The following is a 24093-nucleotide window of genomic DNA, read 5'->3' on the forward strand; positions in this document are numbered from 1 at the left end:
CTGGCCTGTAACAGCAGATACTGTATTTGACCCTTGATATATGACACAAGTTATCTATCAGCAATATATTTGCCTCAGCAATAATCAAAAGCAAAATGGATATGGGGAAACAAGTTTGCGGTAGGGCATCTATTTAATGTAGCCCATCTTATATTAGACCGGTCCTTCATCTGCCAGGCCCGTGGTTTAGCCAATCCAGATGTTGCTATTGCTCAGATGAATGATTAAGCTGTGTGAGACTATCCAAGAAGAGAGTCAAGTATTAGTGAATGCATATATACTAAGTGGGAGGAAGTGACTATTAGGCCTGTATGTGTGGGTAAGCCAAAGTGTTGGCAGGGTTCTGGAGTGTCAGACACTAAGGACATCTGTTACTATCCCCTAGCACACTGTATGTCATTCGCTCACTGTGCTTCACCCACTCACCCCTGTGAAATGCTATTTTAGAAACACACACGCTTCCACTCCATGCACACACACACTCCCCTAGTAATTTGCAGCATTCTTACCATTTTTTGCTTTTCCATAAAAATAACTTAAATTGGTATACATGATTAATGGTAACATACATGATTTTCATTAACAAAAACGCAATTCTATTAACATGCACACAATTTCCAGTAAAATACACAATTTCCATTAACATACACAGTTTCCATTAACACAAACATACATGTGTATTCATACGATTTATATTTACATCGATGTGATTTCCATTATCATATGCATACCCAAAATTTACAATAATGTATAGTAATTTTCCATTAGCATATAAAAGATTTAAACTAATATACACATAATTTTGTTTAATACAGTGGGGGAAATAAGTATTGAAAGCGTCAACATTTGTTTCAGTAAATATATTTCCTATGAGGCTATTCTCATGAAATTTTCACCAGACATCAGTATTAACTCAAGAAATCCGCAAATTTAAAGAATTCACAACATTAAAGTCCATAGATAAAGTTATGTGTAATAAAGTGGAATGACAGGAAAAAAGTATTGAGCAAAGATGTTTTGCAGAAAAAAACAATGTGGACGCTCGATGCAGAAATGTGAGAGGAAGATGATGTAGAGAGGGTAAACCTAGAGTGAAGACTTATCAACAACAATTGTTTTGAATCTACAAGAACCCCTTCAAACCAGACAGCATGCCCATTACATCAATGTAACTCTTTGAGCATGCTCGTCACATCTGCTCGTTAAGCATGAGCAGTTTAGAGACACGATTTACCAAGTGTGTGAGAAGGCACAGCCGCTCTGACTCTTTTTACAGCGTGTTTTACATAAACCACAATGACTCTTATGGTGTGTGCACAGGTACAAGAAGTAGCAAGAACAGTGCACCACAAGCATTATTTTGAGCCAATGAGAGACTGAGGTAGAACACAGTACTAGGTGGAAAAAGCCAGAATAACTCATGGAGAAGCTCTTTGATGTTCAGGTGGACCCAGTAGATGAAAAGAAGGCTGAAAAAGTTTTGGCAAGAACATAAATGCTTATGTAATGATAAGCCAAAAATCCTCAATCTGCATTTTTGGATTCCCAGTCTTTTTGAATATTTTCTTTGTTGTTGTTATTTCCCAAATGAGTGAAGAAGCAACTGAAAATACAGCTCATATTAGTTCTTAGATTCGGATTTTGGGATCAGGAGATCTTTGTTCAAGCCATGCCTGCACTCTATGTGTGTACACAACTATTAATCCCTGATTAACTAAAGGTTTGCGTATATAAAAACACAAGCAAAATCGATCAAATCCTTCAAAAATGAGCAAGCTGTTTTCTTAACTGTGTATACAGAGGACTGTGTGTTCAAATGATTCAAATGAGCAAAAAATTAATAATGCTAAAATAAAAGCTTCCATTTGCAAGTGAATATGGCAGTTTGGGAAATTTTGACTTAAAAGTACAGAATACAGGGTGGAGTCGATGTAAATTGATTCGTTTTGCAAAAGCCTGAAAATCACATTCTAGGATTCTGCAAGTAATGTAATTAACTGTCCATAGTACAATATAAGGCCTATAGCACAGCGCCCTGAGTAAACTGAAACCTCAGTGTTCTCTGATAAAAGCCCTGAATGCTCTTTAAGATCCGTCACAGCAGCAGCTCATTCCACACTAACTCACCTTCACCACGGCACGCTCACATTCTCCATTCTCTCTGTTCCTGCTCTCTTTCCATCACATCTTCAAACCATGCTATATCATGTCATCTTCTTGTGGCTGGCGTTCTCGTTCACTCTGCTCTTCTCTACCTGTGTCACTCAGTCTCTTTTGATGTGAGCGCTTCCTGCCTTTTGCTCTTTTCGTTTCTCCCTTCTTTAAAACCATGCTTGCTGTCCATCAGCTGTTCGTGTGTGTGTGTGTGTGTGTGTGTGTGAGACCAAATGTCCCTATATGAATCACTGTTTTACAAAAAGGTTAGGTTTAGGCGTGGCATAGCATTGATTAGCTGCATTAATACTGTAGTTATTTCAATGGCAGGTCCTTATAAGGACAGAAAGACAAACCTGTGTGTTCCACCTGAAATTATGTAGCATCCATACTGAGTGCTTTTGCTGTTTCTAAAATGTTTTGCGTTGCTTTCCTATCTGTGCACTCAGTCTCTCTCTCTCTCTCTCGTTCTCTGTCTCTCTCATCTATTTTTCCTGCTGTCTGTCTCTCTGTTTGTACTTTATGTTCCCTCTCCTGTCTTTGTTTTTGTAATTGTAATCCAGATACACTCCGTCTTATTTTTATACACTTTATTTGCCTTTATTTGATCTTTTTTTCCACTGGGAAGTAAGAGTCCACGTTGGGGGCTTTTCTTCACTGCTAACCTTGGTATTGAAGTTAATGTACTCTCTGTCTAAGGGGGTTTGTAATGGATGTGAGTAAAACCTGTGCGTATTGAACACATCTTTGTGTTCAATCTGATCATGTCGTTTTATCCTATGGGGCTGTGTGTGTGTGTGTGTGTGCACGCATGTATGAGAGAGCGAGAGCTCTATGGTTGCTCTGCCACCCTTCTCCTGGGTACAGCTGCACATACAGGGTTCTGGCAGATGGCAAATCTCTCTCCCTGGGGTATCAGGGACTAACCGCCTGCACTCATCTTCTCCCTCACTGTTTTCCTGCCTGTCCTTCCTCATGCATGTCTGATCCCTTTTCACTAGTAGTCTTTTTTTTGACAGACAGTGCAGAGAGGCACCACCGCTGGCAAATTATATCCTTTCTCTCTCTGATTTTCTTTTTTCTTCTTTCTCTCATGTCTCTCTGTCTCTGTTCTCTTTCTCTCCCTCCTTCCTTCCTTCTCTCCTATATTTTATTAATTCCTTCTTGTTTTAAACACTCTTTTTTTCCCTGGTTCTCTGTCTTTCTTCCCATTTCCCCTTTATGTGTAATTAAATAAGTAAATAAGGTTTCAGTTTAAAACCTTTGGGCTTTGAAGTTGCTATGGTTACCTCTCCATCCACAGTGTTGTGTGTGTGTGTGTGTGTGTGTGTGTGTGTGTCTGTTGAGTGTCTCTGAATTTGGTGATGTTTATCTCGTTTTTTGTGTTTGTGTTTATTTGCAGCCGTATCTTCATTCAGGTGTACAATGCTATATAAAGCATTTTGATTTTACTTACATGGCCTGGGTTTAACAACGCTCTGTATAAAGGCATTGCTGACTGTTTGGTTTATTCACTGTGTGCACGGATGTAATGAAATTCAAATGAGAGACATTTAATCAACTATCAAATTGCTCATTTGTGATGGAGCCGTGCAGTCTGGTCATAAAACATTACTTGCACACAGCCCTCCTCTAGCTTCAGGCAGTGCCTCACAAACAAACCGCCATCAATCTCAGCAGGGGTCTAGTAATACCTGTTTACTGATATTACACTAGTGGTCAAGAGCCTGTTTTGGTCATTTTAACCTGATTATGGTCTTTGTCGCTTTGCTCTGATTAAGAAACCCCTAATGTTGGTATAAACCATGCTGTCCATATTATGTTTAGAGCTAAGGTGCAGTTCTTCAGCCAGAGTGCATGATCCTGAGTACGCTGTTAAGAACTCTCGCTGTCCACCAAGCATTTATAATGTCTGATTCAAGTGAACTAGTGGCCCCACAATTATCCCTAAAATGAGCATTATGATTATGGTGGATGGTGGTGTGATTAACTCAAGATGAATGAATGTAATGGTGCTTATTGTTTTTGCACAAAGACTCCCAAAATAACTGTTAGTCATTTGTTGTTATATGAGTGAGAGAACCTACTTTATATTAGCTGATTACTGCAATCAGGGATGTATCTAAGAATTCTTGGTCAGTTGAAATAATATTGACATGGGTTTCCTGAGGGTTCTCTGGTTTCATCCCATCTCCTAAAAACATCCAGGTAGGCAGATTGGCTATTCTAAATTTTCCCTGTGATGGACTGGCATCCCCATCCAACTTATGTTCTCAGTTTGTGTCCAATGCTCTCAGGATTTCCTGTATCTTGTTTAGCAACATACATTCAATCCATCTTCATCTTTCGTAAGCACTTTATCCTGGTCAGTGATGTGGTGGATCTGGAGCAGGGGTGGAGAATCTTATCCGAAAAGGGCCGGTGCGGGTGCAGGTTTTCATTCCAACCAAGCAGAAGCCACACCTGAGTCTATTGAAAGCCAAGCTCAACTGATTAAACAGGTGGAATCCGATGTGTCTCCTGCTTGATTGGAATGAAAACCTGCACCCACACCGGCCCTTTGCGGATAAGATTGGACACTCCTGATCTGGAGCCTGTCCTGGGAACACTGGGTGTGAGGTGAGAGTACACCCAGGATGGGATGCCAGTCTGATGAAAGGCACCATTCACACTTAGCGTAGCCAGTTTACCTGTTGCATGTTTTTGGGTAGTGGGAAGAAACCCACAAGGAGAACATGTGAAACTCCACACATAGAGTAGAGATTAGGATCAAGCTAGGGCCCCTGGAGCAGTGAAGCAGCAACATTACTCACTGCACCACCATGCATCCTGCATCCAATCCAAACCTCATTTATTTTCATAAGATGAAAATGAAAGCCTTTGCAGAATTATATACAGCCAACATATGGCAGTGCATGAGGATGCAGTCTATTAGTTGTACAAGTTCAGTAACCAGAAGCGTATTAATTAAAATCTCACGACTTCCATAGTCACTGTTGAACCCATGAACAATGTCCTTAACCCACAAACCCTCAGGCCTTTGCTGCCAAAGGAATAAAAGTAAATCCAGTATTCGATTTGCTAGTATGTGTTGTATTGACCCGGTTCATCCATTCTAAATACAAAAGAGTGCAGTTTAATCCAGGCAGTGTACTGTATCCTGGCCCGTAGGTGCTGCTCTATATTGCTAAGCTCTACTTTTACCAGCTGTACACCCTGAGGAATATGAGCCTGGTCTGAGCTTTTTCTACACCCATGGTGACATTTACACAGAAAATGCCAACACTGCTTCACCAAACATTATGATGAGATTTTAGGGACATGAGCACTACATTGCTAATTTAACATCAGTCAACAAGAGAATGTGCTTAAGAGCCCCAAAATATTCATAGATCCTCAAATATTCATGGCCTGCATGTAAACAAGCAAGGCAACCATTTAATATCCCTTGCACATGGGACTGGCCAGTATGAGTATACATTAAAGTATACTAAATGTCCAAATTTCTCCCCCTTTGTACAAGGAAATGTGTTAAAATTCTTGTCTGTGGTAAGCACATATACACTATATTTCCAAAAGTATGTGGACACCTGACCAATCACACCCATATGTGCTTGTTGAACATCCCGTTATAGTTTTTCTCTACCGTTTGCTGTTGTGACAACTTCCACTCTTCTGGGAAGGATTTTCACTAGATTTTGGAGCGTGACTGTTGAGATTTGTGCCCATTCAGCTAGAATAGCATTAGTGGGGTCACCCTCTGATGGGTGAAAAGATCTTTCATGCAGTCAGCATTATAATTTATCCCAAAATATGTTCAGTGGGGTTGAGGTCAGGGCTCTGTGCAGGACACTCGAGTTCTTCCAGTCCAATCTTGGCAAACCCTGTCCTCATGGGCCTCACTTTGTGCACAGATGCATTGTCATGCTGGAACAGGTTTGGGCCTCTTAGTTCCAGTGAAGAGAAATTGTAATGATACAGCATACAAAGATATCCCATACAACTGTGTGCTTCAGCCTTTGTGGCAACAGTTTGACGAAGAACCACATATGGGTGTGATGGTCAGGTGTCCACAAATTTTTGGCCATATAGTGTAGATAGTAGATAAAGATTAGGTTGGAAAAAATGTGTATTTGTTTTTACTCCAAATGTATAGCATTATGCAAGATTTCCAATCTCAGATTAAACAAATATTATTCTGTATTGTTTACTCTATAGTATGTGTAAATAACCTATACCTGTGAGTTATTCTATCAAGGTGCTTTGTTTTGTCGCACACATAAAAGATTATTTTTCACCCACATTGCCCAACCCAAACCTTATGGATTAGGCTGGATTCAAGTTTGACTGCCAATCTTCTCTGTTTTACAAACTGAATTAATACTGCTGCTTTGCATAGCTGTGGAATTAGTGCAGTCTTAAAGGCCAAGTCTAACGTGAGCATTTCAGCAACAGGCTGAAGCACTTCAACCCAACTAAAGAGTGATGACACAGAATTCTGAATGTACTATTTAACATTCAGGTCAGTTTGCCCAGCCTTACCTTAATCCTTATGGGCTAGAACGTCTCATACATTTTTCTCTCCTTAATCTGAACAGTAATCATATTGGTTACAGGCGTTGGGCCCAAAAGCCCAGTATTTGTCATTCTGATAAGTTCTTCCCTGAACACTCTTCTGTTTTCTGTTTGTCATTTCAGCCAACAAGACCCTGCTGGGTGGAGGAGGGGGTGAGTCTCTTTTTTCCTGTTATTTTCAAAGGATGAATGAGTGAAAGGGAAAATATTCAAACACACAAGAAAAGAAAGTGTTTGGGTAAATCAGGATGAGGGTGAATTATGATAAGATGGTGAAACAGCAGGAGGAAACAAAAGTGAGAAAGAGGAATGAGAGCTGGAGTGTAAGTGAGAAACAGAAATGTGTGTGTGTGTGCTAGCTGTGAGCCTGGGGTTTTGCACTTCTCTTAGAGGTGTGTTTGTGTAGCGCCACCTTCAGGTCACCAGGACACCGCTCCTAATGGGTTACATTTGTATAGGAAGAATACACACTTTTTGAGGAGCAAAAGAGTGATTTGAGGCAGAATGTGATAAAGCAAAATCTCTTCAACCGATGATGCAACCTGTTTCCATGTTGCATATACCGTGCGCATTTGCTTACACACTCTCGCAAACACTCGTTCTCATAAACACAACTCAAGACGAAGTTGGAAACCCAGAATGGTTATAAATATGTACACCTTTTCACTATTGAATGAGTCAGCAATTATCTGTGTGTGTCCATGTGGGAATCAGTGTTATTTTTGCATTTTTCATTTAAACTTGGGCTTTAGTTATAGTTTATTGTTAGTTTGTAATATTTTTAGCGTGTTATATTTGTACATTTTTTAAATATTTAATTATTTAAAACAACTAGTATTTTATAAACATATGCAAACCTGCTTATTCATGCAGTTATCCAATCATCCAATCATATGGCAGCAGCACAGTGCATAAAATCATGGAGACACAGGTCAAGAGCTTCGGTTAATGTTCACATTAAACATCAGAATGGGAAAAAATTCTATCTGACACATAGCATGACTGTTGCTCACTCGGTGGTTTTTGTTTTTCGCACCATTCTGTGTAAACTCTAGAGACTGTTGTGTGTAAAAATCCCAGAAGATGAGCAGTTTCTGAAATAATCAAACCCGCCCATTTGGCACCAACATACATGCCATGGTTAAAATCACTGAAATCACATTTTTTTCCCCATTCTGAAGTTTGATGTGAACATTAACTGAAGCTCTTGACGTGTACCTGCATGGTTTTATACATTGTGCTGCAATGATTGGATAACTGAATGCACAAGCAGGCGTACAGGTATCCCTGTTAAGGTGGACGGTGAGTGTATAATTGCACATTAATTATTTAAATTATTAAACATTTTGAAAATAGTAAATCTATTTTCCCCTTGGTTTTTCCCTTGGCACTGAAAACACAAATGCTGTTTTTGTACAGGACAGTTAAAATTAAAATATGCCCACGCTGTGTTTACTCTCTTCCTGCCAGCAGCCAGGTCATGTCATGCAAATTTTACACACAAAAAAAGAGTAAAAAAAAAAAAAAAAAGGACGGAAATCGTGTCTGCAAATTGTATGTTGTCTGTTTTTGAAAGCAATATATATATATATATATATATATATATATATATATATATATATATATATATATATATATATATATTTGGTTAGCTTATTTTTCATTTAATTCTGGTATATTATTTTATTTCCATTTATTTAAAAGAAAAGTGTGTTTCAAATATAATCACATGGTTCCAAGAAAATTGATTTTTGAAATGAATTATTTTGTTTATTGCCTAGATTCAAGCTTTTATTTTAATAATATGTAAAGACATCTCTTACCAAAACATAAATATCCTTTCAATTTGTCTACGCTCTCATCAGTAATGAAGGCATGTGTGCGCAGCCTATCCTGCAGCTTAGTGAGATTTATTCAGCAGCCTGTAATCAGATAAGCTGACTAACCAAGATAATAAAATCATTGCTGGCTAGATAGATAAGTAAACATATTTCATAGTCTATAGGCTGTGCTATGAACCTAAAATGTATCATGTTATATTGAAAATGGTTGCTAAGCCAACCTGCAAATAATATAAATAATATAACATTAACATAAAAAAATGCATACACTTCCCAACCTGTAAATACAAAGTTCCCAGCAGAACTTAAACGCACAGTTAGTATATGGCCATAAACATCATGTCTGTCATTAAGGCTGAGAAAAGTCTGTAAATGATGCATACAGTAGTGCTTGAAAGTTTCAAAAGAATCTGTCTGACTGTGGATTGGTGGAGTCGAAACTCTTTGGCGATGGTTTTGTAACATTTTCCAGCTTGACGAGCATCAACAACTCTTTTTCTGAGGTCCTCAGAAATCTCCTTTGTTCATGCCATGATACACTTCCACAAACATGTGTTGTGACGATCAGGCTTTGATAGAGCCCCAATAAAACAGTTCTCTTTATCATCTTTTAGGACTTGATGTTTTCTGTCATATTTATGCAAATATCTAGAAAGTTCTACTTTCAAGCACCACTGTAAGCTACAAAAGATACATAATTAATATTAGAAATATTAGTATTCATTGTAATTTAGTGTTTGTAATATTTAAATGCATTTTTTCTTTTCTTTTTTCCAAATCTGAGGGTAGACGTCAGAATGCCATCTTTCTGGTCATGGTTGAGATTTTTAAAACCATGAAAAATCTGCACAGGTTTTCAGCATTTCCTCTAAATGAAAAGGTCAGAATTTCAGAACGTTTTTTCACGGCCGCTACACGCATCAACCATAAGACTGGCATTTTACAGCACGTAAAGAGGTCAAGGCTGAGTGTCACTCATTCCACAGCATTACAAGATTGTGGACGTGGCAAAAATAGCAATTTCACTATGGCTATATAAGCTTAATGGATTTGGCGTCTAGCTTGTGTTTCATCTGTATTGATGACCCTCATGTTGGTTATTAGACAACCTCATGTATACCTTGCATTCATATGTGAAACAGTGGAAGCTCCACAGCCATGTGAGGTACAGGATAATCACTTGTGAACACGCACATTTTGTTGTTTTAGAATCATCACGTTGCCTGTTCCAGTATAAATGTTCAGTATGATATGCTGAAGATCAGGTGAGCTGTAAAGAGTAGAGTAAAGCATGTTTACAGAAATGGAGGTGGACAAAGACATTTATTATATCTGGCTGGTAATAAAGAACCATTTATCAGGAGGAAGTGCACTCACTGTCCAAGCCTGGAAGCTTGTAGAAGCTTGCACACTGACATGTTTTTGGGCTTTAATGTAGCAGCAGTCTCAACTCACATGTAACTGATTTTATTTTATGCGTGGGTGTTTTTTTTTCCTTCTAAACAGGATTTTAAAATGGACAGCTTGAAAATTATTGATATTTCAAAATTGTGACTCATCTCTCTTTAGGCAAAGAATGATGACTAATTCAAGTTGTGGTGATGTTCCTAAAAATAGCTCTTTTCAATGGTGTACCACAGTGTGGTACTTTCACCTTAGCCTTTAACAGTCTGTGACCATGCCCATGCCATGAAAAATCATGTCTTACATACTGCTTAATAATTTAGGAATTATTTGAAATAGAGACTTTCCTTTACATCTTGATGCAGAGATTCATGTCTTAACGGTGGGGAAAAAATCTGGATTGTAAATCCACTCAGTGCTTCACAGTTTAAGAGTAAACATTTATTATAAACCAGTGCTATTTATTCGCAGAAATTAATTGCAATATAAACAACATGCCCACAGCTTTCAAACAAGACCTTTTGACCGATCTTATATTTTGTTATTCAGACACTACACCAATTATAAATCTGGTCATTCAATGAGAGGTTTGTGTGTCATCAAATTATCTGTACTGAAAACTTATATAAAATACTAGGTATATATTGGAAATATGGGCATTTTATTGTTTTTTAAATGTAGTTTATTATGCTCTTTTGGGTTTTTTATTTGTATTATAGTTAATTATACTCATAGTGGGTATGAATGCATATACAGTGGGGGAAATAAGTATTGCACGCGTCAACATTTTTTTCAGTAAATATGTCCAATGTCCACTGAGGCTATGCACATGAAATTTTCACAAGACTTTTTTAAAATTAGTATTAACTCAAGAAATCCGGAAATATATAAAGAATTCTTCTCGTTACCAAGGTTTCACACTAGAAACATCTCATGATGGGTAAAAGCAAAGAGCTCTCCCAAGACCTTCAGATCCTTATTATTGTCGAAACATATTGATGGAATCGGATACAGACATATTTCAAAACCCTTGAATCTTCCAGTAAGCACCATTGGGGCCATTATCCGCAAGTGGATGCAACATCACTCCATCATCAACCGGCCACGCACAGGAGCTTCTTGCAAGATTTCTGACCAGGGAGTCAGAAGAATGGTCAGAAGTGTAGCTCAAGAGCCAAGGACCACTCAGAAAGAGCTCCAGAAACACTTGGAGGCAGCAGGTGCCATCATCACAGAGAAAACAATAGGCAGTGCACTCCATTGCTCATGCTCACCCCACAAGACTCCATTACTAAAGAAAAGGCACGTCAAAGCTCGTTTAAAGTTTGCTACAACTCATTTGGACAAGTCTATGTCAGACGAGAGCAAAGTTTTACTTTTTGACTGTCCTACTACACACCATGTTTGGAGAAGAAATGGCACTGCACATCATCCTAAAAACACTATACTAACAGTGAAGTGTGGAGGTGGAAGCATCATGGTGTGGGACTGTTTTTCATCGCATGGTACTGGCAGACTTTACATAATTGAAGGAACGATGAATGGAGCCTTTTACCGGGAGATTCTTTAGAAGAATCTGCTGCCATCCACCAGGATGATGAAGATGAGACGTGGGTGGACTTTCCAGCAGGACAACTATCCAAAATATGCAGCTAAGGAAACTCTCAATTGGTTTCAGAGAAAAAAAAATCAAGGCGTTAGAATGGCCCAGTCAATCGCCTGACTTGAATCCAATTGAACGAGATTTAAAGACAGTATGTTTAGAAGAATTGGCCAAACTCACACCTGAATACTGCAGCCGATTAATTTCTTCATACAAGAAGCGTCTTGAAGCTGTCATTACAAAAAAAGGCTTCACTTTATTACACATAACTTTATTTATGGACTTTATAGTTGTGGATTTCTTGAGTTAATACCAAAGTCTTGTGAAAAATTCATGTGAATAGCGTCATTGAAAATATATTTAATGAAAAAAATGCTGACGCATTCAATACTTATTTTCCCCACCGTAAAATACAGTCTTTTTTTAATCTACGGTCAAGTTGTATTTTTTTTTATATGCTGTTGTGTTTCAGTGACTCCTGGAAATGTAAAATAAATTCCATGGGCTATCTCAGTAAATATTTATTTTATGAACATGATTTAAATGTGTACAATAATACAGGGTGTCCCAAAAGTCTACATACAGTGCTGTGAAAAAGTATTTGCCCCCATCCTGATGTCTTCTGTTTTTGTGTATGTCTCATACTAAATTGTTTCAGAAATAAAAACAAAATCTAAGATAAAAACAAGGGCAACCTAAATAAACACAAAAAACAATTTTTAAATGATGTTATTTATTGAAGCAAAAAAGGTATACAATACCAACAGGGCCTGTGTGAAAATGTATTTTAGCCACAGTAGTTCCCCAAATCTATGAAACAGCATTCATAATGGAGTTCAGCTGGACTAGATGCAACCAGGCCTGATTACTGCAATCCACGAAGTCACAAAAGAGCCAAGGACAACATCAAAGGACCTACTTGCATCAATAAAGGTCACTGTTCATGACTCCACTATCAGAAATACACTAGGCAAAAAAAAAGGCATCCATGGAGTGGCGAGGCGAAAACCACTGCTAACTCAGAAGAACATTAAGGCTCATCTGAATTTGCCAAAACATACCACATATTTTTTTTTTGGATAAACCTGTGTTTTGTTTGCAATTGTTTGATATCCATGAGTGCAGAGTATTTTTGTGGGTTTTTTTTGTTTGTTTGTTTGTTTTTTTTACAAAATATCAAAAGGTTAAACAATAAAGACAATTTTTCACAGTCTTCTTTGCTCATATTTACCAAGGGTGCCAATATTATTAGAGGTCACTGTACACATAATATAAACTAAGTAAGTAATTTTGGAAGACATTTTGCTAAAAAGTGTTAATTTGCCCTATGTATGGAGACTTTTGGGACACCGTGTATATTGTTTATTTATTGTATAAATAGAGCATTTTATTCCATCCACATATTTATAAGGCTTTTTTTTTTTGTAAACTTTAGATTAAATCCATTGAGTTCGTGTGTCCAGTCAAATAGGCTAATAATTATCAAAACTCAACAATAAATATAATAACATTGATAACACTGGCCTGTGATTTCCACCTGTGTAATTAAATTAAAAAGTCCCAGAGAACCACTGTTGTATATTATTTCTGTGTTTATATGTTCTGTACTGGACATTGTGTTAAACAGCATTTAAACAGGTCCTTTAATGGCCGCCTGTACTTTCGTACTGGCAGCTTCTGGCTGTAAGAATTCACCCGACTTGCACCCACAGCATCAGAAAATCAATGCGTACCATCTGGACAGATAAAACACATGCACACACAAACACTAACAAAAAGCATTCTCTCCATCCACTTCTCAACACCCAGCTGTTACCTTAAGCGTCCATACAATCCCCATTGAAATTTAAAAATGCAAGTGATCCATTTATGATTCAAGGTGGACGTTAAATCTCCCCTGAAAGGTTCGGATTTATTAAGCATCATTAAAATATAATTTATAACACAAACAAATGTGACTCACAAGTGCTAAAAAGACAATGCATGGAAGCACAAAACATAACAGCTTGTGGATGGTGCATCATAATAAGAGAGGTGAAAATCTATTCACCTATTTTACAAGAAAGACCCCAATAGGATCAGATGGCACAGCTTGAGCAGAGCCTGAATTACTAACCGCTTTATCCAACTTTTTCTTTTTTTATGTTATTGCCTTGCTACTGGACGTTACGGTTCATTTCTGAAGTAGAACTAAATGACTTCATTCATTTTTACATCATTGTTGTAACATCTTATAATATTTGAGATTAATATTAAGAGTTAGAAAAATCCAAAAATTGATGATGATAGCATATTTGTTGACCTTTTGGAGAATTTGTTACTGTATTTAAGTAGGATTTAAGTGTCTGTACTTTACTGAGTTTTTATTTCACTTAATACTTTTGATTTTTACTAGCATTTCAGGAGAAAAATCTTCTGCTCAATGCATTTTCAAACCCTACAACACTACATTTCTCTTTAATCATACATTTATAAAGTCAGAAGGTGAATTTTTAGCATCAGACAACTTCAAGGAGTTGATCGAAATTCCTAACAAATCAATGCTTTTTTTTGAGAATGAGACCTCATACCCATCACTCTAATCTATCTGCTGCTATGTAAACTTTGTATATTGTTACAGCTTGTGATTAGGGATCAGCTAGGTTGTGTTGTAAGAGTTATCATGCTAACTGGCATTTGAGAGATTAGGAATAAAACTGTTGTTAGTTAGCCTTAGTTAATGTTTTCCAGTGTTCCTTCATGAAATGGGCACTAATTTAGCGTTTCAAATCAGTGTGCGATTTGAGGTTTGTTTGGTTTTTTTCTTGTGTGAAGTCAGTTAAGTAAAAGAGTTTATAGTATTCTACTTTAAAGTGAGTGAAGATTCTGAAGCTGTACTTTTACCGGAGTATTCAGGTGTTTAGATGAGTAGTCATGCTTAAGATTACTTAAGATTTTTTGGTACTTTTACCTCCTCTGTGCTGCTCTTTTGTGCTAGACTTTTTTTGTCTAGTCTAAGACATTAACAGCAAATACAGTTCCAAAATTCATCACATTTCTCACATTCCTCTTAATTAAAGAAGGAAATATTATATCAACCAAATATTACAAATAGCCAACTCTTTGTATTTAAGCACCCGGTAACCAATCCTAATGGGAGTCTAATAAGGTTTATTGCTTTATTAAAGGCCAGTGCACTTGATGGATAAATCATTAAACCTGTAGAGAAAAGACACAGACTATGCTACTAATTATTAGACAATGTGTGTTATGTGCTACAAATGCCTAATTAGAAAGATTCCGATCTAGGCCTTTTCCAATTAGATTTGAGGGGTTTCAAATAAACTACATCATAAATGTTCGGTTCACTTACATGTTTCCTACTTAAATGTATTAACTTTTTTACGTTTCTATTTAATAAACCCCAAAATGCTTAATTGTAGAATATTCCAAACCAATTTATGACAAAAGACTTTAATATACTTAAAACTATGGTGCTGATACCTTTCTAGTTTTTTTTTCTTTATAAACTACTAAGCTTCAAAATGTTTTTTTTTTTTTTAACGGAAGCTCTTAGCTTTCACACAAAAATCACTTACTTTGCAAATATAGTAAATTATAAATATAATAATCAATTATAGCAACAAAAAAAAAAAAAATCACAATCAAGTCTCTTTATGTAAACATTTACTGTTCAAAGAAATGTATTTCACAAATATAGTTCCAGTCTCTTTTGATTTAAAATCATTATTTTTCCCCCCCTCTGATATCCTGATCCACTATTTTTTCCACTCTCAGCCTGATACCAATCCTGGGGATCGGATCAGTACCATCTCTACTATAAAACATACATAAGAAAGTATATAGACATAAATTACAAATTATAAATGTGCAATTTTCCAGGGTTTGATGTTCAATAAAAGAAAATTGATGAAAACATGGAAGTGAGAAAACTGATAATAAGAATAGCAGAAGCAGATTGGAGTCCCTGTGGAGGAGAAAACAGTCTGGTTATTTTTTATTTTTTTTAGTAGTTGGTCAGAACTGTAGGTTACTTACCATTGTGAGTGGTGTGTGTGAAAGATGATTTCTTCTGTAGCTGATGGAAGTGGAGTGCTGTGCAAATAAAGTAATTTCTTACTGTGTTGACTCAGGACTTTAATGTGTGTGTTTGTGTGTGTATGTTTGTGCTTGTGTCTGTGTACCGGTGTTAAGTGCCTGGCTGTGAGGTAATCAATACCAGTGATAAATCTAAGCTTCACATTTTTACTCATCAGAACTACCACACACACACACACACACACTGAAAGACAAATGCAGAGCTGCACTTTGTTGTATTGATGTGGGTTTTATGCAGTCTCGCAAACACAAAGCTCCTGATTTAGTCCTGACCATTACCTCACTGTCCTTTCCTGCCATGTCACCCATCTCTTTTTTCATTCTTCCTTCCTCCCTCTTTCACTTTCCCCACTACCCCTCCATCTCTCTGCCCTTCTGCTCCTTCTCTTGCCAGCGCTCTTAACACTTTTCTCATTTTTAACTCCGTCTTTTTTGTCACCTGCGTGCCGGCGTACACCTTCCTTGTGTTCTTCACACACATTCTCTCCAAAACACACATCTTCCTCCCCTCTACTTTCCTATTCTCTTCTCTCTCCAATTTTCTTTAACACTCTTTCCAAACACGCACCCTCTTCTCTCCTGTCCTCTCTCCCCCTCTCCTTTCATTTCAGCACTCTCTTCCCAACACTTTCCTCTCTCCAGTTCACGCGACTCCTCTCCTTATTCTTGTGCTCTCACACCCTCCCCATCTCTTTGTGTTCTCCACTCGCGAGGTTTGTTAAGACCTGCTGAACCTGGGTGATAATTAGCCAGGGACTGACTATGCAGCAGGAGAGTCTCTCAGCATTAAGAAGAGAAAGAGAGAAAGGGAGGGTAAGATGAGAAATGGACAGTGACACTCGGGTGTAGTACACATTTGGGTGTGGATTAAAGGATCTCCCTATGCTTTTGACCTTCTTGATTATACATGATTATAAAGCTATGAGATTAAGGTCTAGGAGTCAGTGCAGTGTTAACTGTGTAAATAAGTTCTTGTGGAGTCTGTAAAATGTCACTGTTTGTGAAATGTGCTTGTTCTGTGTTTATTGATTTATTTGGATAGACAAAAAAAGAGAAAGAAAACTGTTATGTGTGTCTTTAAGTGCATCTACTCAGAGATGCAAATGTTCAAATAATAAAATGCTTTTCGCAACATTGCATCATTCACAGAGACTGTTGAAAAAGAGCTAGCAATATTTTGGTGCTGAGATAGTCATGTTGTGCAATTTGCACAGCACCAGACAGCAGTTTAACCAGCTCCGTGATGAATCACGTAAGATTGAATGATCCTGCCCGATGGTGTGATCCATCAGCAGAACAACACAGATGAAGCAAATGTCGATAACAGTTCACTGGCCCAGCTTGAAAATGTGCTTAAAGCAATACCCTCCCTCAGTTTTTGTTAAGGGGTTAAATGTTAAGGGCCTTATGTTAGGCTACAGGAAATATTTATTAAATAATAATAAACAAGTTATGCACCAGTGTACTATGTTTGAGTATAATGTACACAGTAGCAGTTTTTTCTTGATGTTTTATAACAGTTTTCTATGGAGAGTCAATATATTCATGAATTTATTTTTCTACATTAAATTCATCATTAATAATTAACTGCAGTAAGGAAATCAAATGTATGATGTAGTCAGACATTTTGTTCTTCCTTGCAGGTAACTGACTATCCATGCTCGAAGATTCTCGAATATCAGAAATAGTTCAAGTTCTCATCAGAGTCTGTCTCCATCTGTTCCTTTAATTGCTTTGAGGATCAATTTATTATTATGTCCTTGGCCTTTTGCAAGTATTTTTCAATTACTGTTCAATTAAGTGATTAATCAGCATTTTGCCTTTTGAGAAGAAAAATATCTTCAGTACTTAATAGTTTATTATCTTGCCTAAATCAAATCAAAATTTCAAGTCAAAAATTTTGAGAATCTTCAGGTGTTCCAAAAGCCTCTATATAGCGGACTATGTATTCCAAGTCCACGTCAGTTGTGCCTTTGTCAGTGGATGTTTGTGGACGTCCACTTCTCAGTTGGTCCACAACACTTTGTCTTTTTTTACTTTGTTAATAAGTTTGGCGACAGTGTTGTGTGTGTGTGTGATGTGCTGGCCATGTTTCCTGTTAAAGTCCATCGCAAACTGGCAACAGCTTCCTGATTCAGCCATAATAATGATTTCAGTATGTTCTTTGTCAAAAGCATTCTTAAAGGGTCATGAACCCTCCCTCTTTCAGCTCAAGTCTACCTATCAATGTTTTTGAAAAATGCAGCTTAAATGGGCGTGGATGGCTGTGGGAAGAAGGGAAGAGGAGTGGGCATGGCAGGGAAAGACGGGGAGGATGAGGTGGTGAGCCTTCTGAACACTCGCAATAAAGATGGATAGTGACAAAAAGTTTGCAAGTAGAGGACTTCTCTCCTCCTGAATCCCCAGGGCTAAATGGAGACACAATAGCTAGAAGTACAGGTCCTCTGCCCTATCTATTTGAACAATTAGCCCCTGGCGTGACTATGGAGGAAAACATAAAATAAATCCGGAAGCAGCGCGGATGGGAGAAGTGTTGGAATGGCAGTTAGCTAATAGGCTCGAGCATTTCACAAATAAAAAGGTGAAGGCTCTTCCCTTCAACACGGACTCTCGTTGCATAGTTTTGCATGTGATGGCCCAAGGAGCTTTATTATTATATATATGATATATGTTGTATGTACAATTTTATAATATATTTTATTATATAGCTTTCCCCGAGCCGGAGGCAGCACAGATAGGAGAAGTATCAGAATGGTAGTTAGTTAATAGGCTTGAGCATTTCACGAATAAAAGAGGGAAGGCTCTTCCTTTCAACGTGGACTTTCATTGCATAGTTTTGCACGCGGAGCTTTAAGCAGTTTAATTTGCTCAAAAGGCAAGTAAAACTGTTAAGGTTAAAAATTAGACACATACCTCATTTGAAGGGATGGAAAAGTCCACCTTTCTCCAATTCTCATAGCTCTCCCAAGAAAACTCTTACACCACTGAAATAAACACCTGCGACCCATTTGAACGCCTCTCTCATCTAGTACATCTGTAGGAAAGCATCGTGCTGTCATGAATAATTAAGAGACAGCATCTTGTCATACAATAAAAACACGCAGGTTCATGAATAATTATGAGACGCAGACACGTCATCGAAGTACTATAGTACATTGCCAAGTCACTGCCTGTGACGTGTGACATGACGAGATTTTAAATCAGGAAGACGAAAATAGTGGAAAAAATCTCAAAATTAACCAATTTTCCCTAACAATTAAAATTAACGAATGCTAAGATTGTCTTTTATGATGTGCGATAAGAACACCTCTGTTAAAATTTCAGAAAGTGTAGTTTAGTGTTTCATGACGCTTTAAAGACTATCTAAAAAAAAAATACACGCACATATGTGCGTGTGTGTATATATATATATATATATATATATATATATATATATATATAAATATATATATTAATTTCCACTATATATGGAGACATCCTTTTGGGACACCCTGTACATTCTTTGATGTTCATGGGTTTTTCTACCTTGAATCTTAAGAATATAAAAATATCTTATTCAACCAAATCCTGACCAGATCACCAAACAATAGAGCATGTTCTGTTCTACTTATCGCCACAAGTATTTTCAAGCATAGCTGTTTGATTATCATTGGAAAATCAGAATTCAAATTTGCAATGCCCACTGCTTCTCATCAAATCAACTAGTTTGAGTATTACACATTAAGAGATGCCAGAATTTCCTGCATTGGCACTCACTGTTTTAAGCAGCTTATCTCAAATGTACAGCACAGATAACTGCCATTCATTCTTTAAGCTGCTTCATCTTCAGGTGCTCCTGCACTACTGCCATGCAAGTTCAGCTGTTTTACTGACTTCCTAGAGGATTTTAATGTAAACCACTTTACACGCTGCTTTATAAGACTAACCACAGGTGTCACCTCCTCCATCTTTCAAATGGTTCCCAGTCTCAGTGAGAGTGACATTTGTAGTCATGCAGCCAGATAACTAATCAATAAAGAAATCGGTGGCCAACATTTTTGCAGTTATTGATGTTTTCCATGCAGTGGAGTCCTTGTGGCAAACCTTGGTGCCATTTTGGTGAATATTGAGAGCGAGAAAGAAGGTGAGGAAGTGTGTTTCCGAGGGAATTGTGGCAGATGTGCATGATCCAATCAAACGTTTCTGCTAATGGCTGCCATGGTAACCAGCTAATCAGCCAATGATAGGAACTCATTCACTGACACCAGTCAGCGATTCTACAGTAAGTCCAAACCAATCCAAGATCAGGCATAAAATTGAGCAGCGGTTAATGAGATACTGGTGTTTACAGACCTGCATATATTGTTGTGTGTGTGCGCATGCACATTTATGCTGCTTTGTCTTTGGGAGAAAGAAAATTCATGGCATAAGAGCATGTGCCATAAGATTTATTTTTTCCACATGTTATCAGGTCTCTAGTTGGTAGACTAGAGACAGAGCCAATTAACACCTGCTAACAAGAAGTCAGCATTTAATCATCATGTGTGTATATTTGTGTTACAGTTACACAGGAAGTCTATTCCCCTCGGCCATCTTTCATCACCACATTCGCATCATCTTTATTTCTCTTTTGTTCCTTTGCTCTCGTTTTGCTCACTTCTGATAAAACTGTTTGCGTGTTGCGATTCTCCGTCTCACTCCACGCCTCACCTCACCTCCATTTCTTGCCTTCTCTGCTATTCCTGTACATTTTCCCTCTTCATCTCTCTCTCTGTATCAGAGTGTTACTCTTATAGATTTGGAGTGCAGTGCTCTTTAAGCAGGGCGATAAAAGCCCTTGAGCGCTCAGATGAAATGCCGCTGTCAATTCTGAGAGAAAGCAGCTGTTTCTGTACAGCATCCCAAAATGCGCAGACGGAGAACAGCAGCTCCTTGGAACGCCGCAGGAAGTAAAATTCTTTACATTAACAGCAGCATGATGTGCTGTAGCTCTTGATGTCTGAGCTCACACAGAATTGAGTTTGTATCCAAGGCCACATGTATCGTTAGCATTAACCTCTGTCTGGTTCTCTGATGGTGGTTATTTTGACATTTACTCTCATTAACATTGATATTTCCCATCCCTGCAGTGGACGGAGCCATCCATCGTGGGGCAGGTCCTCTCCTTAGGAAGGAATGTGCCACTCTGGGAGGGTGTGAAACTGGAGAGGCCAAGATAACTGGAGCATATGGCCTGCCAGCCAGATGTGAGTCACTTTTGTTTACGTACAGTTAACTCCAGAATTATTGGCACCTTTTATGAAAATGAGCAAAAAATGAATAACGCATGCAATTTTTTTTAGTGTTAGAAGCTGTCATTTTTTTTCTGTGTTACTAGTTAATAATTACTGATATCATACATTAGAGAGAATAACAGTATTAACCCTTTTTAAGTAATGTCAAAAATTTGATTGAGACACTTGTAGATGGATCTTGGTGCATTCCTTCAAGAATATTTCAAGCACCTTCGGTATTCGGCAGTCTGTGCACGTAAATCTTCAACGCCGACCACAATGTTTTAACAGCGTACAAATCCAGAGAGGTCATCATTGCCAAATATTTGTTCCAAAAACTATTTGTGTCTTGATTTGGATGTAATTATGCCTTCATTTGCTATAGGAATTATCCTACTTCCCACTTCTGAAGTGGTAATTACGAGTATGTCGTGTTCGCATGCTTTGCTGTCTGTTACGTTAAGCACATAATGGGGGTTAGGACGGATGTAAATGCAGATAAGAGCTTAATCAGAGTAGAAACAGGCAGACAAATCCAAATCGTGAGACAATAGTGTGGTCAAAAACAGGCAATAGGTCAGGCGATCGGCAAACGGGTATAAACAAGGCTAAACAGGAATCGAGTAATGAGGACGAGAACAGGATCAAAACTATGAACAAAGGCTTGGTACACGTAAAACTCACGCAATACTTTGCGACGAACAAAGAGGCACGAGGGGTTTAAATACTAAACATAATCGGGGTGAAACACAAAACAGCTGAGACTAATGACACATACGGGAAACAACCAATGACGATACAGGGACAGAGACAGGACAGAAATCACAACAAAACACACATGTCATAAGTAAAGTCACTGTCACTGACAAACCCGGAAGCACGCGCTCACGCTTTGAGCTCACGCTTCGGGTTTCAGAGCACACCACATGCTCCAGCGCTAGCGCGATGGGAAATCGTGTCATTAGCAGAAAGAACATGAAACATGGACCACGCCAGGTTCATTCCTACATATTTCTATAACACATATTACTCAGTTAGCTAGCTTGCTGCTGATTATGGAATTTAGGTCAAATACAAGCTATTTTCACGGTTTGAAAATGTACAACATTCATAGAGTGGTTGCTGATATACATAAGTTAATATGGCCAAAACGGCAAGCGCTAACAATTAGTTGCTTTAGAAAAATGAACAAAACCTGTCTTTCACTAGAGAAACTGTACTGTTCTCCACCATACTAAAGGTTTAGGACTCCTCCCATCTCAGGAACTTGGGTATTAAAATGATCTCTGAGTCCCAGTTGAGGGGTCATTCATGTTCAACATCATAAACTCGTATTTGCGATCATTCCGATAGCACGGGAAGGCAGCATAAGTTGGCTGTCATCATCTTGCTCAGTGATACACCTACGAGCAGTTATTAACGTTATGGCAGAGGCAGCCAGGATATAGGATAAAATGTCTTTGAGGTGCTGATATTTTTGGCACGCATGTTTTTGAGAGAATAATTCTGTTGTGTAAAAAGGAAGCTCATATGAACATGTTTGGGTTTTTGTTTTTTTTTGTTTTTTTTAGAGGAAAGGTATGTAGTATGAAAATTTTTGATCATGTCATTTTTTAAAGGGTGCCAACAAATCTGGAGTCGACTGTAGATGTGATGGTGTTTATCTAAGTTTAGTTGACACTGGATACCATGTGCATGTGGGGTTTTTTTATGTATCATGTATTTATGTATGATATATATGTATCATGAATATATATATATATATATATATATATATATATATATATATATATATATATATATACACACAGTATCTCACAAAAGTGAGTAAACCCCTCACATTTTTGTAAATATTTGATTATATCTTTTCATGTGACAACACTGAAGAAATGACACTTTGCTACAGTGTAAAGTAGTGAGTGTACAGCTTGAATAACAGTGTAAATTTGCTGTCCCCTCAAAATAACTCAACACACAGCCATTAATGTCTAAACCGCTGGCAACAGAAGTGAGTACACCCCTAAGTGAAAATGTCCACCAAAGTGTCATTTCTTCAGTGTTGTCACATGAAAAGATATAATCAAATATTTACAAAAATGTGAGGAGTTTGGTTCTCAAATTTTGCAGTTTGGTAAAAGAATATTTGCTGGAAATCATGAAGAAATAAATAAATGGAAGGTTGCATAGGGGAAGCTTTCTTCAAGCTGTGCTTGAATTAAGTGAAAACAGTACACATTTATTTTATCCCACATTTACGTGTTTTACATTTATAGCATTTGGCAGGTAATTTTACCCATAGCAACTTACAGAAGTACTTGCATGTCTAATTGAAAATGTCCTTATGCCAGTGCAGACGAGTTTTATGGGTGTAAATGCCTCTGTGAATTTGTGAGTCATCCTGTGGAAATCAGATGCACATTATCCAACCAAGCGCAGTTTTCTTTCCTCTTTCTGGTCTTTCATGATCTCTCTCTCCCTCTCTTGCTATGTCTCCATTCCCTTCCTCCCTCCTTCTCCTACAGTGTGTTCAGTAATTATGTAGTCAGACAGTGTTTACAGAAGCAAGTGCACTTTAATTTATTCGCACACTTAGCAGTAATTTCCCTGCCTAATTTATGACCCTATCCCCATCCCTCCTTTACCTAGCAGCATGTTGGTAGAGAGAGAGATAGAGTGTGCATACTCTGCTATACATACAGCTAGATCAATACATACACACCCTCTCTCGAAAATGTCCTTTGTGTGGGTTTTGTTAGACTCATTACTTTCATATAATTTGTGTGCCTGTAGATCTCTCGCTCTCTTTCTCGCAGGGAGTAGAATAGTAAATAATATTTTAGCAGTAATTGTTGGAGTATGTTATTCAGTGTGTGATTTGTGTTTTATGTACTGCAGTTTGTCAGACACTTTCTTCCCGTGTAATAACTATTTGAACTGCTTGCATAAAGCAGAAGATGAGTGACGGAGGAGGCCAGGATCGAGTAACGCTGTTTGACTGGAGCAGGCCGAAACCTTTCAAACCCTGTACGTGAAGCACAGAAACAGTGTCAGGCTCGGTCAGTAACTAACCTCAATGATTCAGGCTTTACACAACAGGTGTTGGGAGGCATCTGTCCGGCTATATCGATGTTTGCAAAATGTGGTACATTTGTGGCTTCAAAACGTC

The 24093-nt window shown here is 37.9% G+C and overlaps 1 protein-coding gene across 3 annotated transcripts in view; it reads left to right on the forward strand.

The window, feature by feature from the left end:
- The window catches only part of macrod1 (mono-ADP ribosylhydrolase 1), an 88247-nt gene that overhangs the window by 40422 nt on the left and 23732 nt on the right, over window positions 1–24093 (forward strand). For 2 of the 3 annotated variants that reach the window (XM_047157214.2, XM_017474798.3), the window contains exons 4-5: window positions 6853–6882; window positions 20784–20900. In XM_047157214.2, the coding sequence (XP_047013170.1) occupies window positions 6853–6882; window positions 20784–20900 (147 nt within the window). The remainder of the gene's footprint in view (window positions 1–6852; window positions 6883–20783; window positions 20901–24093) is intronic. The other variant, XM_053682112.1, reaches the window with a different exon arrangement.

Source organism: Ictalurus punctatus, chromosome 8 (genome assembly GCF_001660625.3).
Source record: "Ictalurus punctatus breed USDA103 chromosome 8, Coco_2.0, whole genome shotgun sequence".
In the NCBI taxonomy this organism is placed as follows: Eukaryota; Metazoa; Chordata; class Actinopteri; order Siluriformes; family Ictaluridae; genus Ictalurus; species Ictalurus punctatus.